Source organism: Scyliorhinus canicula, chromosome 8 (assembly GCF_902713615.1).
Source record: "Scyliorhinus canicula chromosome 8, sScyCan1.1, whole genome shotgun sequence".
NCBI classification, from domain to species: Eukaryota; Metazoa; Chordata; class Chondrichthyes; order Carcharhiniformes; family Scyliorhinidae; genus Scyliorhinus; species Scyliorhinus canicula.
In genome coordinates this window covers 94,275,283-94,293,673 of record NC_052153.1, presented here as the reverse complement: position 1 = coordinate 94,293,673, position 18,391 = coordinate 94,275,283, and the positions used below count along the sequence as shown (strand labels likewise).

Below are 18,391 nucleotides of genomic sequence, written 5' to 3'. Positions count from 1 at the left end.
TTGCAGGAGGCCCAACTACAGTGTGATAAAGAGCCTGACTCACCAGATATCCAGTCATTCACTGCCCTGGCGGTCTTACTGGGGGAGCATTTCAATCCTAAACCCTGCTCATCGTGTGCCATTTCTGGTTCCATACGCTGCTCAGGCCCAGGCTGAATCGATGAGTGACTTTGTGGCCAGTCTCCGAAGACTTGCGAGTTCGGAATGACAGTGAATGAGACATTTTGAGATTGCTTGCTGTGTGGACTCCTCTGTGTGGCCATTCAACGGAAATAACTAGCTGAGGCTAGCCTGGACCTGCAATGCACGGTGGAGATGGCCATTTCCAGAGAAAGCACAGAACAAGGGATCCAGGAACTCCAGGGACTGGCAGTGCTCAGTCTGGGTCGCCAAAGCTAGCGCCAATCACACTCGGCTAGAACAGGAACCCCCCCCCCTCCCCTCCGCGATGGGACACCTACTGGAGGAACACGAGCCACCGTAATAGAGGCTGGGAACACCGCGGGACGTTCGCCCTCAACTAGGAGGAACTGGAATATGACCACCAGCCAGCTAGGGGCGATACAGACCGCAGAAACCAGGGAAACAGGAAGCCACGGGAGGATCTGGCCGCCTGCCGAGCCGCGAGGCGCGACTGCCCCCATGTGACAAGGCATACTATGTGGAAGACGACGTCAGCACCTACAAGCAATTACATTGCATAGCCGCACTAAAAGTGGCGCCCAACTGGATCTCCCTGCAAATTAATGGACACCCAATCTGCATGGAACTCGACACTGGGAAGCAGGGTCAGTAGCCAGTCCCCACACGTTCGACCGCATCTGCTCTGACCTTCTATCGCTGATCCCATCGGGCACCAATGCAACGCTAGCCACCTTACGGGGAATGACTGACAATAGCGGGCATGACAACCTTTCCATATTCCAGATTCTGGTCAAGAATCATGGGCGTAGTGGTAAGCACTGTTGCCCCAGGGTGCCGAGATTCGGGTTTGTTCCCAGCCCCGGGACACGGTCTGTGTGGAGTTTGCACATTCTCCCCATGTGTGCATGGGTCTCGCCCCCACAGCACAAAGATGTGCGGGGTAGGTGGATTGGCAATGCTAAATTGCCTCTTAATTGGAAAAAAGAATTGGGTACTCTAAATTGGTCATCCCGGTCATGAAACCGGATGGATCAGTACGTTTGTGTGGCGACTATAAGATGTCGGTCCACTGTGTGTCTCGACTGAACTGTTATCCGGTCCCTAGGATTGAGGGTCTTACCTGAAGCTCAGCGGAGGTCACACGTTTATAAAACTTGACATGAGTCACGCTTACCTCCAGTTAGTTTTTGCCCCCAAGTCCAGATGCTTCTTAACTGTGAACATACACGGAGGGCTGTATGAATATACCCACCTGCCCTTTAGGGATTCCTCCGTGTGTGCACGTAATGGAGAATATCCTGTGAGGCCTACCCCGCGTGGCAGTTTATCTAAACTACGTCCTGATCACAGGCTCTTCCGACCAAGAGCACCTACAAAACCTGGCGATGTCAAGGTGCTTTGAGAAAGCCGGCGTCCGCCTCCAACGGGAAATATGTCTTCAAAGCCGCCTAAGTAACGTACCTCGTTGACGACATAGACCACCATGGCTTGCACCCGGTGGAAGAAAAGGTACAGGCAATTCGGCAGGCTCCGATACCAGGTGGCCCAACAGAACTCCGATCCATTACTATGGCAAGTTCCTCCCAAACCTAGCCACAGGTTTAGGCCTCCTCCACCGTCTGTTAAAGAAGGGGCAATATTGGGAGTGGGCCCCGAGAGCAGCAGGCGACTTTCGTCAAGGTAAAATAACAATTCTCCTCATCAAGACTGCTAATCCACTTCACCCATCCTGACCATTCCTGTTGACCTGCAACGCTTCTCCGTCCAGCATTGGGGTCGTACTGGCCCACACCATGGATGACGGACCCAAACGTCCCATCGTCTTCGCCTCTGAGCAACACAACTTTTGAGTGAGGAGCTGAGGGAGATTAGTATTAGGAGAGAAATGGTTTGGGGGAAATTAATGGGATTGAAGGATAAATGTCCAGAGCCTGATGATCTTCATCCCAGAAGTGGCCCGAGAAATAGTAGATGCATTGGTGGTCATTTTCCAAAATTCTTTGGTTTCTGGAATGGTACCTACAGATTGGAGGGTAGCTAATATAACCCCGTTATTCAAAAAGGGAGGTAGAGGGAGGGTAGCTAATATAACCCCGCTATTCAAAAAGGGAGGTAGAGGGAGGGTAGCTAATATAACCCCGTTATTCAAAAAGGGAGGTAGAGGGAGGGTAGCTAATATAACCCCGCTATTCAAGAAGGGAGGTAGAAAGAAAACAGAGAACTATAGATCAGTGAGCCTAACGTCAGTAGTAGGGAAGTTGCTCAAGTCTGTTATCAAAGATTTCATAGCACAGCATTTGGAAAGCAGTGGTGTAATCAGACAAAGTCAGCATGGATTTACAAAAGGGAAATCATACTTGACAAATCTACTACTGCAGAATTCTTTGAAGATATAACTAGTAGAGTTGACCAGGGAGAACCGGTGGATGTGGTTTATTTAGACTTTCAGGAGGCTTTCAACAAGGTCTCACAAAACAGATTGCGATGTAAAGTTGAAGCGCATGGGATTGCGGGTAGTGTCTTGCGATAGATAGAAAGCGGATTAGCAAACAGGAAGCAAAAGCTTGGAATAAATAGGTCTTTTCCCGATCGGCAGGCAGTGACTAGTGGGGTACTGCAGTGCTAGGACCGCAACTGTTCATATTATATATTAAGGATTTGGACGAGGGAACTAAATGTATCATCCCCAAATTTTCAGAAGATACAAAGTTGGGTTGGAGGGTGAGCTGTGAGGAGGATGCAGAGATGCTTCAGTGGGATTTGGACAGGCTGCGTGAGTGAGTATATGCATGGCAGATGCAATATCATGTGGATAACTGTGAGGTTAACCGCTTCAGTAGCAAAAATAGGAAAGCTGATTATTATTTGAATGGGTGTAAATTGAGAGAGGTGGATACTCAGCAAGACCTTGGTATCCTTGTGCATCAGTCACTGAAAGTAAACACGCAGGTAGAGCAGGCAGTAAAGAAGTATGTTGGCCTTCATTGGGAGAGGATTTGAATATAGGAATATGGATGTTTTACTGCAATTGTAAAGGGTATTGGTGAGGCCACACCTAGAGTGTTGTCCTTTTCTGAGGAAGGATGTTCTTGCTATGGAGTGAGTGTAACAAAGTTTTACCAGGCTGATTTCTGGGATGGCGGGAATGTAAATTGCCCCTTAATTGTAAAAAATTAATTGGGTACTTTAAGTTTAAAAAAAATAAATTTAGAGTACCCAATTCATATTTTTCCAATTAAGGTGGCAATTTAGTGTGGCCAATCCACCTAGCCTGCGCATATTTGGCTTGTGGGGGCAAAACCCATGCAAACACGGGGAAAATGTCCAAACTCCACACGGCCAGTGACCCAGAGCCAGGATCAAACTGGGACCTCGGCACCGTGAGGCAGCAATGCTAACCACTGTGCATTCTAAATTAATTTTTAAAAATACAAAAAAAATGTTTTAATTCCCCCAAAAATACTAGTTCACGCAACCCCTCATAGGTGCATGGGATTTTTAGGAATCTTATCCTTCGGCTGAATGCAATTTGTTTTAGCATTGTTACGAGCATTCCTGAATTGTTGTCGGTATGATTCTAGGACTAACTGATAGGCAATTAGAATGGTAGCTTTGGTCTGCATTTAATCTAGAGACACCTCAGAAGGTAACACGGAGTATGGTCCTCTTGGGCCCTCTCAGACAGCTGCCCTTAAATTAAAATGTCCAGATCTCTGAGGGTTGTTTAGCTGTACTGCTATCTTCTCAAATATGCTAAAGAATGCCTCCACATCACTTTTCAAATTTGGGAAAAAATATTGCATACTTGCAAGCCTCTGGGTTAGGGGGAATAAAGGGTGCTACTCGGTAGAGAGATATTTTCTCTTGTCGCATCCAAATGGCTAGCCTCTCTCTCCCTTTTAGCTGCTAGCTCCATTTTCAATTTTGGAGCCGAAATACTTTTTCCCTCTGAGCTCCCCTTTCTCTCTCCAGAAATTCGAACTGCAATTTAAGCTTCTCCAGCTCCAAATTGTCTTGGGTAGGGGATTCGGAATCACAATTGAGGTCTTCATCTGACTGCTCTCCAGATAAAGTCGAATCCAGACGATCTACCAATGCCAGGATTAGTTCATTTACTTTGCTTTTGCTGGGCAATTTTAACTGCAATTCCCTAGCCTGAGCTTTAAATTGATCTGCGCTAAGTGTCTCCAAAATTTCCTCCCTTAAATTTTCTTGCTAATTAAACATCAAATGTTGCCATTTTCTTAGTGTTAGGACAAGGACAACAGTTAATTCCAGGCACCGGTTGCCCTCTTCTGGTTTCCAATTGACTCTTTTTACCTCTACTTTGGCTCGTCTCTTAACTTGGACCCTGGTCTAGTTGAAATTGCTCGACCCAGACTTGAGCTCCCAAGTTCTTTTATGGATGGGGTAAATTTGAACACGCCTGATTTCTCCTCTCAATGCCTGCCTGCAAACAGAAAGGTATTTTTGATTTTTAATTCCCCTATCCCACCTTTGTAAGTGGTGCATTTTCCCTTAGATATGGAGTGTTCCAATCCTCTATGAATACTCTCAAAACAAGCTTCAGATACGATAACATAAAAGGGATTGGTTTATTTCACACACAGACAAAACGTGGGAAAGGGATTTAAAGGGAGGATTTCTTCAGAGGGTAGGTTGGTTGATTGTCGCATGATGGATTCCAGTGTTCACCTCCGAAGATCAAGTCTTGGAATTATCTCCATAACTTGCTCTGATTTGGACTGCCTCAACATCTGCTCCCCTCGCAAGGTTTCAATCTTGATTCCCGAAACTCGGTTTTGCTGGTGAGTTTGCACTTTACCACTGTTAGGATACTGGACCAGAGCTCAACTTTTGTCAGAATATCAGACAAGAACCCAAACCAATTTTTTTAATTCATCCCAGGAGTAATGACTCTGACCATAGGTATCTTTATGTTAAAATAAACTTAATTTTAAACACAGAATTAACATTAACATCAAAGAAAATAATTTTACAATTATCAGTTTAATAGTTCTTAAACACAAGGAAAAACTAAAACTTACCATCTATACCTGCGACTAACTCCAATTAAGCAACCACTTATAATGCCACTTATAATTAAGTGTATATCTTGTGTTGCCCTATTATGTATTCTCATGTATTTTCTTGAATTTTGTTTAATTCCCTTTTCTTCCATGTACTGAATGATCTGTTGAGCTGCTTGCAGAAAAATACTTTTCACTGTACCTCGGTACACGTGACAATAAACAAATCCATCCATCCATCCATCCAAGTTAACAAACATATTACGTGCTTCATTGTGTAGAGACTTTTGGAGAGACCCTTTCAAGAGCAGATTCAGTACATGTCTGCTCAACCTAGCAGCATGGGCAAAACTGCTGTTAACTTAACATTCTTGTCTTGTCAGACTCAAATCCTATGGCAAACTGCAAAACCACAGACAGGCTTGGCTCCTCCCATTAATTACATCATCAGTAGCTTCCTAAAATGTTACATGACCTGCTTAGCTGGGACTAAATACACCCCCTCAATAATTATCTACTCTCCAGGGAATCTCCAGCAATCATAACGATGTTCCATTAGCCATCTATATGTAAACAAATAAATAGTTCAAATCAATCATGACCTCCCATTTACGACTTCTTAGTTACGTTTTTGCAGACACACAGTCTGGATACCTTAACCTAGGTTCTTTAATAATATTATGGCAACATATATGTACCATAACACGGGCTTTTAAAACATTACTGCAACAGATGTAAAATACGATAAATATAACAATTTCTTACATTCATCACAGCACCAGCTCAAAAGCACAGCTGTTCGGCTATGCCAAGCAAAACAGAACTACCTCAAAAGGGTCATCATTGCCTCAATAGCCCACAGCACAGAGTCACCAACCTTCTGCTATCTTCTCAGCTCTTGAGTGCTTTCACCAAGCCCTCACTACTTGAATCATGTCAAGAACAGCACTTTTACTGCTTGGAGCCTCTTTCGGTGCTCCATTTTCCAGTGATCCCCATCTTCCGGTAATTTGTTCTCCAGTTCTCTTGAACTCTGTGGGACCTCCCTCTGGGTTCCCTCTTTGGTACCTCTCTATCCCATGTCTGGTACTTCTCTCCATAAGGCACCCCGCTACCGGGTCCTCTGTTGGAGGTTTGATACACCATTTCTTTTTCATGCATGAGATCTGAGCCCTTGTCCTCCGCCGGAAGAACTCCAAATGTTGTGCTATGCATACACGTTCCTTACGATCAAGCAACTATTTGCTAATTATCTTAAATCTGTGCCATCTGGGTCACATTCCTTCCACCAATAGAAACAGTTTCTCCCTATGTACTCTGTCCAAAACCCTCATGACTTCCGAACATGTGCGGAAACTCTCGGGTCCTGTCAGGACTCAGTTCTCAACTTCTGCCTGACAACAAGGTAAGTTTGGAACTCTTAAGGCACAAGGTACAAAAGCAAGGAAGCTAGGTTAAATCATATAAACCACTGGTTTGGCCGAAACTGGGGGATTGTGTCTAGTTCTGCGTACCACGCCTCAGGAAGGATGTCAATGTATTCAACAGGATGCAGAAAAACATTACCATAGTTGTGCAGGGTGTGGAATATCAGTTATGCAAATAGATTTGAGAAGTTAGGGCTGCGCTCTGGGAGGAGAAGATTGCAAGGAGATTTGACAGAGGTATTTAAAGTCAAGAGGGTTTTGGACAGAGTACATAGGGAGAAACCGTTTCTACTGGTGGAAGGAATGTGACCCAGATGGCACAGATTTAAGATAATTGGCAAATAGTTGCTTGATTGTATGGAACTTGAGTATTGAGAACTTGAGGGCGGCATGATGGCACAGTGGTTAGCACTGCTGTCTCACAGCACCAGTGACCCGGGTTCAATTCTGGCCTGTATGGAGTTTGCACTTTCTCCCCGTGTCTGTGTGAGTTTCCTCTGGGTGCTCCGGTCTCCTTCCACAGTCCAAAGATGTGCAGGTTAGGTGAATTGGCCATGCTAAATTGCCCCTGAGGGTGAAAAAGGTTAGGTGGGATTACTGGGTTACGGAGATAGGGTCGGGACTTCGGTCTAGGTAAGGTACTCTTTCCAACGGTCAGTGCAGACATGATGGGCCGAATGGCCTCCTTCTGCACTGTAGAGTCTACGATTGATGAAAAAAAAATCGTCTTACATTCATTAGGACAAATGCAAGAATACAGAATGAGATTTGGTTAAAATTGACATTCTTGCATCTTTCTGATGACTGCAAGATGAAAAGTTTCAACAGCATGTCTCTCTCTTTTCAGCAAGATTTGACAAGAGAAGCAATGACGACCTGACGAAAGACCTTTCCAGACAGTGAATGGTTAAAATTGGGAATGCACATCTAGAAGTGTGGTGCAAGCAGGTTCAATCAAGGCATTCAAGAGGGAATTGAATTATTATCGGAAAAGGAAGAATGTGTAGAGTTATGGAGAATGGCACAAGGTGAATTGCACATTCGGAGAGCCAGCACAGAGACGAAGGGCCAAATACCATAATCATCTTTAATTCTATGTATCAGGAAAAGAGGTGGTCCCAGTTTCAACTACTGGGGAGCCTACTCTGTATGTTTCTCCAGTCTGAAAGTCAAATAATCACCACTGCTTTCTGTTCCCAGTCTTTTATCAGTGTTGCTGCTGTCCCTTTTATTCTACAGGCTTCAACATTCCCAGCTAGCCTAATATATGCCTTTTGGAAGTATATATATACCACATCAACTTATTAACTTTCCTCGGTTCCAAAGCTCTGACTGCAGGATCTCCATTCCTCTTTCTACCGATGTCATTGACACTGATGTGATCATAACTCCTAGCTGTTCACCTTCCCCCCTCAGAATGCTCTGCAACTGCTCAGTGACATCCTTTATTTTATTCCCAGGAGTCAACATTCCATCTTGGAATAACATAAATAGCCACTTCTGCTTTCCCAATCTTCCTTCCACCCACACATACTGCTGTGCCATCTGTTGTGCCTTGGGTTTTGCTCTCGCTGTACCCTCCTAGAGGAAACCATTACTTTGACAGGACTGAATATCGGTTCGTGGGCAAATGCACTCGGGGACTCCTGCACTAACTGCTTGATCTTCTGCCATTCCCTCTGCATCTGCACATTTTTAAGCTGCAGGGTGACCAACTCCAGAAAGGTACTATCCATGAAATTCGCAGCCTCAAGAAGCCCCTTGTTGCAGCTCAAGCTCCTTCAGATGACGATACTTACTGCACACATGGTTATCTAGGGCTCGGGAAATGTGCTTGGTTTTCCATGTGCAGCTAGATTTATATTCCACGGATCTGAAGTGTCCTACTATGGCTCAATGTATCAGGCTGCGTACTAACTTAGAAATAAACTGAACTTTGCAGTTACTCACCGGTCCCTTCTTTTATGCTGATGTCACTTTTGGTGTTTCAATTTTTCTCGCCCTCACGCTTTTGCTATTTTAGCTCCAAGCAGATCCTAAAAAGTGTTCAACACACAAAAAACTGGTAAAATGATATTTAACCTATAAACCTGGTTTAACCTATAAACCTGGTTTAAAAGCCTTGGGTTCTGTGGTCCCTCCCTCTTTGTAGATGGTGATAACATTCTGATGTCAGGTTTTAATTTCTCCTGTGGTTTTATTCACTCTTGCTGTGCTTTTTATATCCCCACTTTGCTCCTGCTCCTTTGCAGTGAGCAACAGCACCATTACTGGCTGTAAAATGCTTTGAGATGGCTGATGTTTTGAAAAGCACTATGTAAATGCCAGTATTTCTTTATTATTAGTATATTATTACATAGAAATTTAACATCCACTCTGTTTTTGTCATAAGTCACGAATTTACATTGACATTCGGTGAAGGATTTTGAGAGAATCGTTTCATTATTCATTTCAATTTCTTTCTACCATTAAAGGGCAGCACGGTAGCATTATGGTTAGCACAATTGCTTCACAGCTCCAGGGTCCCAGGTCGATTCCCGGCTTGGCTCACTGTCTGTGCGGAGTCTGCACGTTCTCCCCGTGTGTGCGTGGGTTTCCTCTGGGTGCTCCGGTTTCCTCCCACAGTCCAAAGATGTGCAGGTTAGGTGGATTGGCCATGCTAAAATTGTCCTTAGTGTCCAAAATTGCCCTCAGTGTTGGGTGGGGTTACTGGGTTATGGGGATAGGGTGGAGGTGTGGACCTTGGGTAGGGTGCTCTTTCCAAGAGCCGGTGCAGACTCGATGGGCCGAATGGCCTCCTTCTGCACTGTAAATTCTATGAAAATGCTTTCACATTCTCATCCATTTATTCCCAACTTACATAAAGATTCCCTGAGATGGACCATCAACCTCCTCTCATTATTGAGCACCTTTTCCTGAGCAGAGATGTGACACCAAGGAATGTCCCTAAGCTACAGGTAACAAAAACCCCAAATACAACAGTGTAGTGAGCAAAGGATCAGTCACACCTATGCAACATTGCAGGGAGCATGGGACCACTCACCCCCAATACCACCGTGCGAGGAACCTGGGACTGCCTACCTCAATACCATAGTATTGGGTGCATGTGTTCATTCGCCAAGACTGCAATGCTGGGAGCACAGGACTGTTGGCACAAGAGACAATCAGAAGTCAGACTTTACTCAGCTTGACATTTATTCACAAAGTGAGATATTGCACCACCAGTGTCAATGCTTGTTTCCAGATATATCCAATGAGCCCCCCTCTGTATACAACCTAATTATAGGCATTAGACATAAGACATTGGAGCAGAATTAGGCCACTCGGCCCATCAAGTCTGCTCTGCCATTCAATCATGGCTGATATTTTTCTCATCCCCATTCTCTTACCTTCTTCCCATATCCCTTGCCTTCTCCCGATATCCCTGGATCCCCTTAGCACGGTAGCATTGTGGATAGCGCAATTGTTTCACAGCTCCAGGGTCCCAGGTTCGATTCCGGCTTGGGTCACTGTCTGCGCGGAGTCTGCACATCCTCCCCGTGTGTGCGTGGGTTTCCTCCGGGTGCTCCGGTTTCCTCCCACAGTCCAAAGATGTGCAGGTTAGGTGGATTGGCCATGATAAATTGCCCTTAGTGACCAAAATTGCCTTTAATGTTGGGTGGGGTTACTGGGTTATGGGGTTTGGGTGGAGGTGTTGCCCTTGGGTAGGGTGCTCTTTCCAAGAGCCGGTGCAGACTCGATGGGCCGAATGGCCTCCTTTTGCACTGTAAATTCTATGAAATTCTATAATCAAGAACCTATCTATCTATGTCTTAAAGACATTCTTTGATTTGGTCTCCGCAGCCTTCTGCGGTAAAGAGTTCCACAGATTCACCACCATCTGGCTGAAGAAATTCCTCCTCATCTCTGTTTTAAAGGATCATCCCTTTAGTTTGAGGCTGTGTCCTCTGGTTCTAGTTTTTCCTGCAAGTGGAAACATCCTCTCCACGTCCACTCTATCCAGGCCTCGCAGTATCCTGTAAGTTTCAATAAGATCCCCCCTCATCCTTCTAAACTCCAACTAGTGCAGACCCAGAGTCCTTAACCATTCCTCATACAACAAGCTCTTGATTCCGGGGATCATTCTTGCGAACCTCCTATGGACCCTTTCCAAGGCCATCACATCCTTCCTTAGATACAGGGCACAAAGCTGATCAGAGCCTTATACAGCCTCAGAAGTACATCCCTGCTCTTGTATTCTAGCCCTCTCGACATGAATGCTCACATTGCATTTGCCTTAACTGCCGACTGAACCTGCACATTAACCTTAAGAGAATCTTGAATAAGGACTCCCAAGTCCCTTTGTGCTTCTGATTTCTTCAGCAATTCCCCGTTTAGAAAATAGTTAAATACTTCATTCCTCCTTCCGAAGTGCATAACCTCACACTTTTCCACATTGTATTCCATTTGCTACTTCTTTGCCCACTCTCCTAGCTTGTCCTAATCCTTCTGCAGCCCCCCTGCTTCCTCAATACAGTACTGCCTGTCCCTCTACAGATCTTTGTATCATCTGTAAACAGTGCCTTCAGTTCCTTCTTCCAGGATAATGTGCATTGTGAAAAGTTGTGGTCCCAACACAGACCCCTGAGGCACACCACTAGTCGCCGGCTGCCATCCTGAAAAAGACCCCTTTAACCCCACTCTCTGCCTTCTGCCCGTCAGCCAATCCTCTATCCATGCAAGGATCTTACCCTTAACACCATGGGCTCTTAACTTATTACACAGTTAACAGATTCCATTTTTTCTTTTTAAAAAAATGCTTAAATAATTATTCACAAACAACATTTCCAAACAAATCAAGAGAGAAAACGTTTCCCCCCACCATACAACGCACAACAGTTCTAGGACCACAAATAATCTTGCGGTAAAAGCATTCCACTTCATGAAACGATCAGGTAAATGATGACTTGCATCAATGCATTTAATCGTGGAAATTTCCTTTTATTTCTATCATTTGTTTCACACTAGCAAGACCAATCGTTAATCTTTTTCACTCGCACTTTTTGTAGAAGTGTATGTTATCTGTACGTTATCCATCCAGGGAGGGACTGTGGCATACAGTGGTTAGCACTGCTGCCTCACAGCACCAGGGATCCGGATTCAATTCTGCATGGGTTTCCTCCGGGGGCTCCGGTTTCCTCCCACAGTCCAAAGATCCAGGTTAGGTGGATTGGCCATACTAAATTGCCCCTTACTGTTCAAAGGTTAGGTGGGGATACTGGGTTACGGAGATATGGTGGAGATGTGGGCTTAAGTAGGGTGCTCTTTCAGGAGCTGATGTAGACTCGATGGGCCTAATGGCTTGCCTCTGCACTGTAAATTCTATGATTCAACAAGGAATGACTGTCTATGTAACATTTATCAGGGAACTGTTTTCTGTATATCCTTCTACAGAATTTTCTGTAAAAATATTTCAAAACAGAATTCCACATCCAGTGGTTTCAAAAGAACTGCTTTACTGCAGCAAAAGTATTTTTAACAACCCTTTTATTTTCTTAGCTTCCCAGGCTAAATGGTAACATTCTCTATTTTCATCTACCAAAATATTCTGATTAGGCATTCAGCAGGAAGTCTGACATAAGAAGTATCACCAAAAGTTGTTGATTTCATGTTCTTTGGGCCACATTTTTCCATATTTAATTTTTTTTTAACCTTGGAATAGCCTCAGCTTTAAAGAACCTCATCAAAGTACTTCATCAAAGTAGCTCCAACACAAGTCATTGGCATACAGAATCAAGGAACATCCCAAAGCCTTTGATACATAAAAAAGTAGCAAGAGGTTTTGCTCGGGATTGACTCCCTACAGAAGGCCAGGTCTGAGGCGTTCAAGTCAGGTGACCCTGACCTATACAAGAAATCCAGGTACAACCTCTGCAAAGTCATCCGGGATGCCAAGAGACAACATCAGATCCAGTTAGAGTCGCAGACTAGCATTAGACTTCCGTCGGTAGTGTCAAGGCCTAAATAACATAACGGGCTACAAAGCGAAACCGAGCAGAATCTCCAGCAGCAGCGCACCCCTCCCTGATCAACTCAATGCATTCTATGCTCGGTTCGAGCAGGAAACCATCAAACTGCTGTCGACTGCCCCAGTGCCGGACACACCCATCATACCTACCGTCACAGCTTCAGAAGTCAGATCGCTCAGGTGACTGGTCCGAACGGGGTTCCTGGTCGTGCACTCAGAACCTACATGGACCAGCTGGCAGATGCATTCCTGGACATCTTCAACCTCTCCCTACACCGTTCCGAGGTCTCCACCTACTTCAAGGTCCCCACCTACTTCAAGAAGACGACCATCACACCGGTACCAAAGAAGAGCCAGGCAACGTGCCTGAATGACTATTGTCCAGTGGCCCTGACATCGATCGTAATGAAGTGCTTCACGAGATTCTTCATTAGGCACATCAACTCCAGACTCCTAGAATGCCTAGATCTACTGCAATTCGCATACCTCCGCAACCGGTACACAGCAGACGGCATCTCCCTGGCCCTACACTCATCCCTGGTGCATCTCGACAACAAGGACTCCTACATCAGATTCCTATTTATTGACTATGGTTCTGCCTTCAACACCATAATCCCAACCAAGCTCATAGCAAAGCTCCAAACCTCGGACTTTGCTCTTCACCCTCCAACTGGATCCTTGACTTTCTGACCCATAGACCACAATCAGTAAGAATATAGAACACCACCTGCTCCACGATAGTCCTCAATACTGAGGCCCTGCAAGCCTGTATACTTAGCCCCCTATATACATAAGACTCCGAGGCAAAATTTGGCTCCAACTCCAAGTTTGCTGACGACACAACCGTAGCGGGTCGGATCTCGAACAATGACGAGTCAGAATACAGGAGAGAGATAGAGAATCTAGTGGATTGGTGTAACAACAACAATCTCTCCCTCAATGTCAGCAAAACTAAAGAGCTGGTCATTGACTTCAGGAAGCAAAGTATTGTGCACACCCCTGTCTGCATCAACGGGGCTAAGGTGGAGATGGTTGACAGCTTAAAATTCCTAGGTTTGGGCAGCATGGTAGCACAAGTGGATAGCACTGTGGCTTCACAGCGCCAGGGTGCCAGGTTCGATTCCCCGCTGGGTCAGTCTGTGCGGAGTCTGCACGTTCTCCCCGTGTCAATGTGGGTTTCCTCCGGATGCTCCGGTTTCTTCCCACAGTCCAAAGACGTGCAGGTTAAGTGGATTGGCCATGCTAAATTGCCCTTAGTGTCCAAAAAAGGTTAGGAGGGGTTATTGGGTTACGGGGATAGGGTGGAAGTGAGGGCTTAAGTGGGTTGGTGCAGACTCGATGGGCCAAATGGCCTCCTTCTGCACTGTATGTTCTATGTATATGTGCACATCACCAAAAATCTGTCCTGGTCCACCCACATCAATGCTATGACCAAGATAGCACAGCAGTGCCTATACTTCCTCAGAAAACTAAGGAAATTCAGCATGTCCACACTGACATGGCCAAAATGTCAGCCTCTCTCACCCCTGGCCACCCGGCTCTTCCGACACTCCAACGATCGTCACCTCTGGACTCGGCACCACCCATGTTTTAAGTATCGTGGACATAGCCTTAGCAAAACCCTGCCAAAACCATCCAAGCTTTGGGCATGCCCAAAACAAATGGACGTGGTATGCTGGACCTCCTGCGCACCTCGCACATCTGTCCTCTACCCCAAAGAACTTGCTCATCCGGGCCACCGTCATGTGTGCCTGGTTAACTACCTTAAATTGTATCAGGCTAAGCCTGGCACATGATGAGGATGTTAACCCTGCTTAAGGCATCCGCCCACAGACCTGCCTCTATCTCTTCCCCCTAGCTCACCTTCCCACTTACCCTATAGTTCCTCTATCTGAGTTTCCTCCGACTTCATAAGCTTTGTAGATATCTGATACATTTCCCACTCCCACCAATGTTTTGGAAACTACCCTGTCCTGTATCCCCCGTGTTGGCAGGAGCGGGAAGGTTGGAACCTGCCTTCTCAGAAAATCCCATGCCTGCAGATATCTCAACCCATTCCCTGCTGGCAGTTCAAATTTCTCCTCCAAATCCTTCAAGCTAGGGAAGCTCCTGTCTATAAATAGATCTCCCATCCTCTCAATTCCTACTCTCTGCCTTTTCCAAAACCCTCCATCCAGCCTTCCCGGCACAAACCGATGGGTTGTTGTAAATCGGGGCCCAGACCGATGCTCTCTCCGCTCTCTTGTATTTCCTCCACTGCCCCCAGACTCTCAGAGCCGCCACTACCACCGGGCTTGTGGAGTACTGGGCAAGCGATAACGACAGAGGTGCCATTATCAGTGCCCCCCGAACTTGTGTTCTTACACGATGCCGCCTCTACTCGCTCCCAGACCAACCCAGACCAACCCCCCCCCCCCCCCCCCCGCCCACTACCCACTTCCTAATTATGGCCATATTAGCCGCCCAGTAGTAGTTACAGAAGTTCGGCAGCACCAGTCCACCCTCCCCCCGACTACGCTCCAGCACTTTCTTCACTTGCGGGGTTTTACTCGCCCACACAAAGCCCAAAATCACCTTATTCACCCGTTTAAAAAAGGCCCGTGGGATAAAGATGGGGAGACACTGAAAGACAAATAGAAATCTGGTGAGGACCGTCATTTTCATGGTCTGTACCATCCCCACCAGTGGCAGCAGAAGCATGTCCCATCTCCGAAAGTTCTCCTTCATTTGTTCTACAAGCCCGGACAAGTTTAACTTATGCAATGTCTCCCATTCCCGTGCCACCTGGATTCCCAGATAGCGAAAGCTCTTTCCTACCATTCTAAACAGCAGCTCTCCCAATCTCCACTCTCCTACTCCCACGCCTGAATCGCGAACATCTCGCTTTTCCCCATATTCAATTTATACCCCGAGAATCTGCCAAATTCCCCTAAGATCCGCATAATCTCCCCCATCACCTCTAACGGGTCCGAAATGTACAGGAGCAGGTCATTCGCATAAAGCAAAACCCGATGCTCCACCACCGCCCCCCAATCCGGACCAACCCTTTCTAGTTCCTAGAAGCTCAATGCCATAGCCAATGGCTCTATGGCCAGAGCAAGCAACAGCGGGGAGAGGGGACACCCTTGCCTTGTCCCTCAGTGATGTTTAAAATAGCCCGACAACCGTCGATTCATATGCATATTTGCTACTGGTGCCTGATACAGCAACCGCACCCAATCAATGAAGCCCTGTACAAACACGAACCTTCCTAGCACCTCCCACAAATAATTCCATTCCACCCGATCAAGGGCCTTCTCGGCATTCATCTCAACCACCGCCTCCATCTCCCCTCCCTCCCCTCGCGGGCAGCATAATCAAAGACTCTCCCACCCGGCTTACTCACTCTTCCAACTTCTTCCATCGGGCAGGAGATACAAAAGTCTGAGAACACACACAAACAGACTGAAAAACAGCTTCCTCCGTGCTCTTACCAGATTCCTAAACGACCCTCTTATGGACGGATCTGATTAATACTACACTCCTGTATACTTTACCCAATGTCGGTGTGTATATATTTACCTTGTGGACCTTGTGTTGTCCTTTTACGTATTTTTTTCATGTACTTGATGATCTGTTGAGCTGCTCGCAGAAAAATACTTTTCACTGTTCCTCAGTACACGTGACAATAAACAAATCCAACCCAATCCAATGATCTATCTCCAGCTACCTCTGCGGGCAACTGGGGAAGGAAGTGCTGCAGCTCTTTATTGAAAAGTGACTGTCCTGCCCAACTCCTCAACTCCAACATTTATTAAAAAAACACAAAATGCTGGAAATATTCAGAATGTCAAGAAGCATGTGTACAAAGAGACAGGAATCTAACGATTCAGGCCTATGATTTTGCGTTAGAACCCAGCCTTCATTAGTACCTTGGCTTCCGGTAACGCGAGGGGAGGGTCGTTCTTTCTGATATCATCGCGCTCAGTGTAAGGGGGGGGGGGGCTTCTCTCTGATGTCCATCGCGTTCAGCGTGAGGCGGGTCGTTTTTTCGATGTTTCCGCGCTCAGCGTGAGGCGGGTCGACCATCCTGATGTCATCGCGCTCAGTGTAGGGGGGGGGGGCTTCTTTCTGATGTCATCGCGTTCAGCGTGAGGCGGGTCGTTTTTTTCGATGTTTCCGCGCTCAGCGTGAGGCGGGTCGATCGTCCTGATGTCATCGCGTTCAACGCAAGGGTGGGGCGTCCCGTGCCGCACTTCCTGGTTCTGCCCCGCGCGCTCTGGGCCAGGACTTCCTTAATCCGGTGCAAAGTTTTGGGATATTTTGTGGCAGCACCAAATTTTAGAATTAACAAGAAATACAAATTAATTACAGCAACATGTCGAAACCGCCGCCTAAACCAGCCAAACCCGGTAAGGTGTTTTTCCCTTCATGTTTATAATGAACTTGGGAACCAGATTCACTGACTTCATACCTTTTTCCCCCACAGGGAGCTTCATGTAAAATCTCTCCTGAGGAGTTTGAAGCTTTTCTCTCCGGGCTCTCATTGTAACTTTGAGTCCAGAACCTCCGAATCCACTGGTGATTTTAAGTCAATTATTCTGGTTTTTAAATACGAAACATAATCCTTTCCCACTCAGACGCTCTTTTGTGTTTACATTTTCCCAGCAAAAGTGAAGGATTTGGGGGTAAGTCGGGATAAATTTCGCAGAGTTGGTTCCTCTCCTCTTGGTGTCAACGCAGCTAAGATCCATGGGTGGGGTTCAGGAGGCAGCAGCCCCTGTGATTGACAAATTCCTACCTCCCGGGCTCCACTCTGTCAAAGATATTAAACGCCTAGTTTGCATTCGCTGACTTATTCCTAGTGTCAAGTTGTGACCTGGTGTTAACATAATAAATAGCTATCCTCTGCTGGCTGAATGGATCTGCAGCATATTCCTGCCCCCCCCCCCCCCCCCCCCCCGTCAGTTTGTCATTCTTTCTGTCTGCGCTGCTAACACTTGTGGGTTACCACGAGCGACCATAATTGTTGGCTTTTCTTCAAATATTGCTTGGAAGCATTCATTAAGGTACATTTTTGTGATTTACTCATATAATTGTAGAGCATTTTGTGCAAGAACCGATGCTCGGTGCAATGTATAGACCGCATTCTGATCTTTACCTCCGTCTTCTATCTCTCAATCAAAACAAAATCCGACAACCTCAAACCAGTGTTGAATCATAAAAATACTACAGTTGGAGATTTCAGACCTGTACTAGCTACTCTGTTAGGATCAGTGTCTCTGGCGACTCGCTAAGTGGATCCTTCACCCTCCCTGATCAGGAGTAGAGCTTGACTACGCCTGGCTGAACACAGGCGTGGCCCTGAGACACAAGTATAGGACCTCTGGGTTGCATGTACAGCAGTTCTCTCTCGAGAATGATGATCACTCTCGTGAGCCGTTGCCGTTTTTAAATGAAAAGTCTGGTTTATTTAATGTAAAAAATCTAAATAAACAGAACACTTTCAGTAGATTTAACTTCTGTGGTAGCAGCAAAAATAATAAATTAGTCATAGCTTGCCTTTGAAATGGGCCTTCCTTGCTTTACAAATGTGTTACATATCAGCTTGATTTTGATGCCAGTTAAAACTGCCACTTAAAATCAAACTTCGACACCCCCCCCCCCCCCCACCGCACCCCCATAGTTTGAAAGCTGCCTGTTTAGTTCATATTCATGGTGTAACAATGAATGAAAGTAATTCTAAGATGGATGACTTGTATGAATTTATAATAATCTTGGAGATTGTTGCATGATCCCCATTA

At 46.0% G+C, this 18,391-nt stretch overlaps 2 protein-coding genes across 11 annotated transcripts in view; one reads left to right on the top strand and one right to left on the bottom strand.

Annotated features, from left to right (window-relative positions):
- LOC119970394 (nicotinamide riboside kinase 1-like) overlaps positions 1-16,670 on the bottom strand; it is a 55,280-nt gene extending 38,610 nt beyond the window's left edge. For 2 of the 10 annotated variants that reach the window (XM_038804937.1, XM_038804946.1), the window contains exons 1-3: positions 16,170-16,513; positions 9,645-9,746; positions 8,552-8,637 (exon numbers count right to left, since the gene is read on the bottom strand). The gene's annotated coding sequence lies outside the window, so the exon portion shown is untranslated. The other 8 variants (XM_038804938.1, XM_038804941.1, XM_038804939.1 and 5 more) reach the window with 8 other exon arrangements.
- A 124-nt stretch (positions 16,671-16,794) lies between these two features.
- ostf1 (osteoclast stimulating factor 1) overlaps positions 16,795-18,391 on the top strand; it is a 95,509-nt gene continuing 93,912 nt past the window's right edge. The window contains exon 1 of the mRNA XM_038804935.1: positions 16,795-16,999. Coding sequence (XP_038660863.1) covers positions 16,966-16,999 — 34 coding nt within the window. The 5' untranslated portion in view covers positions 16,795-16,965. The remainder of the gene's footprint in view (positions 17,000-18,391) is intronic.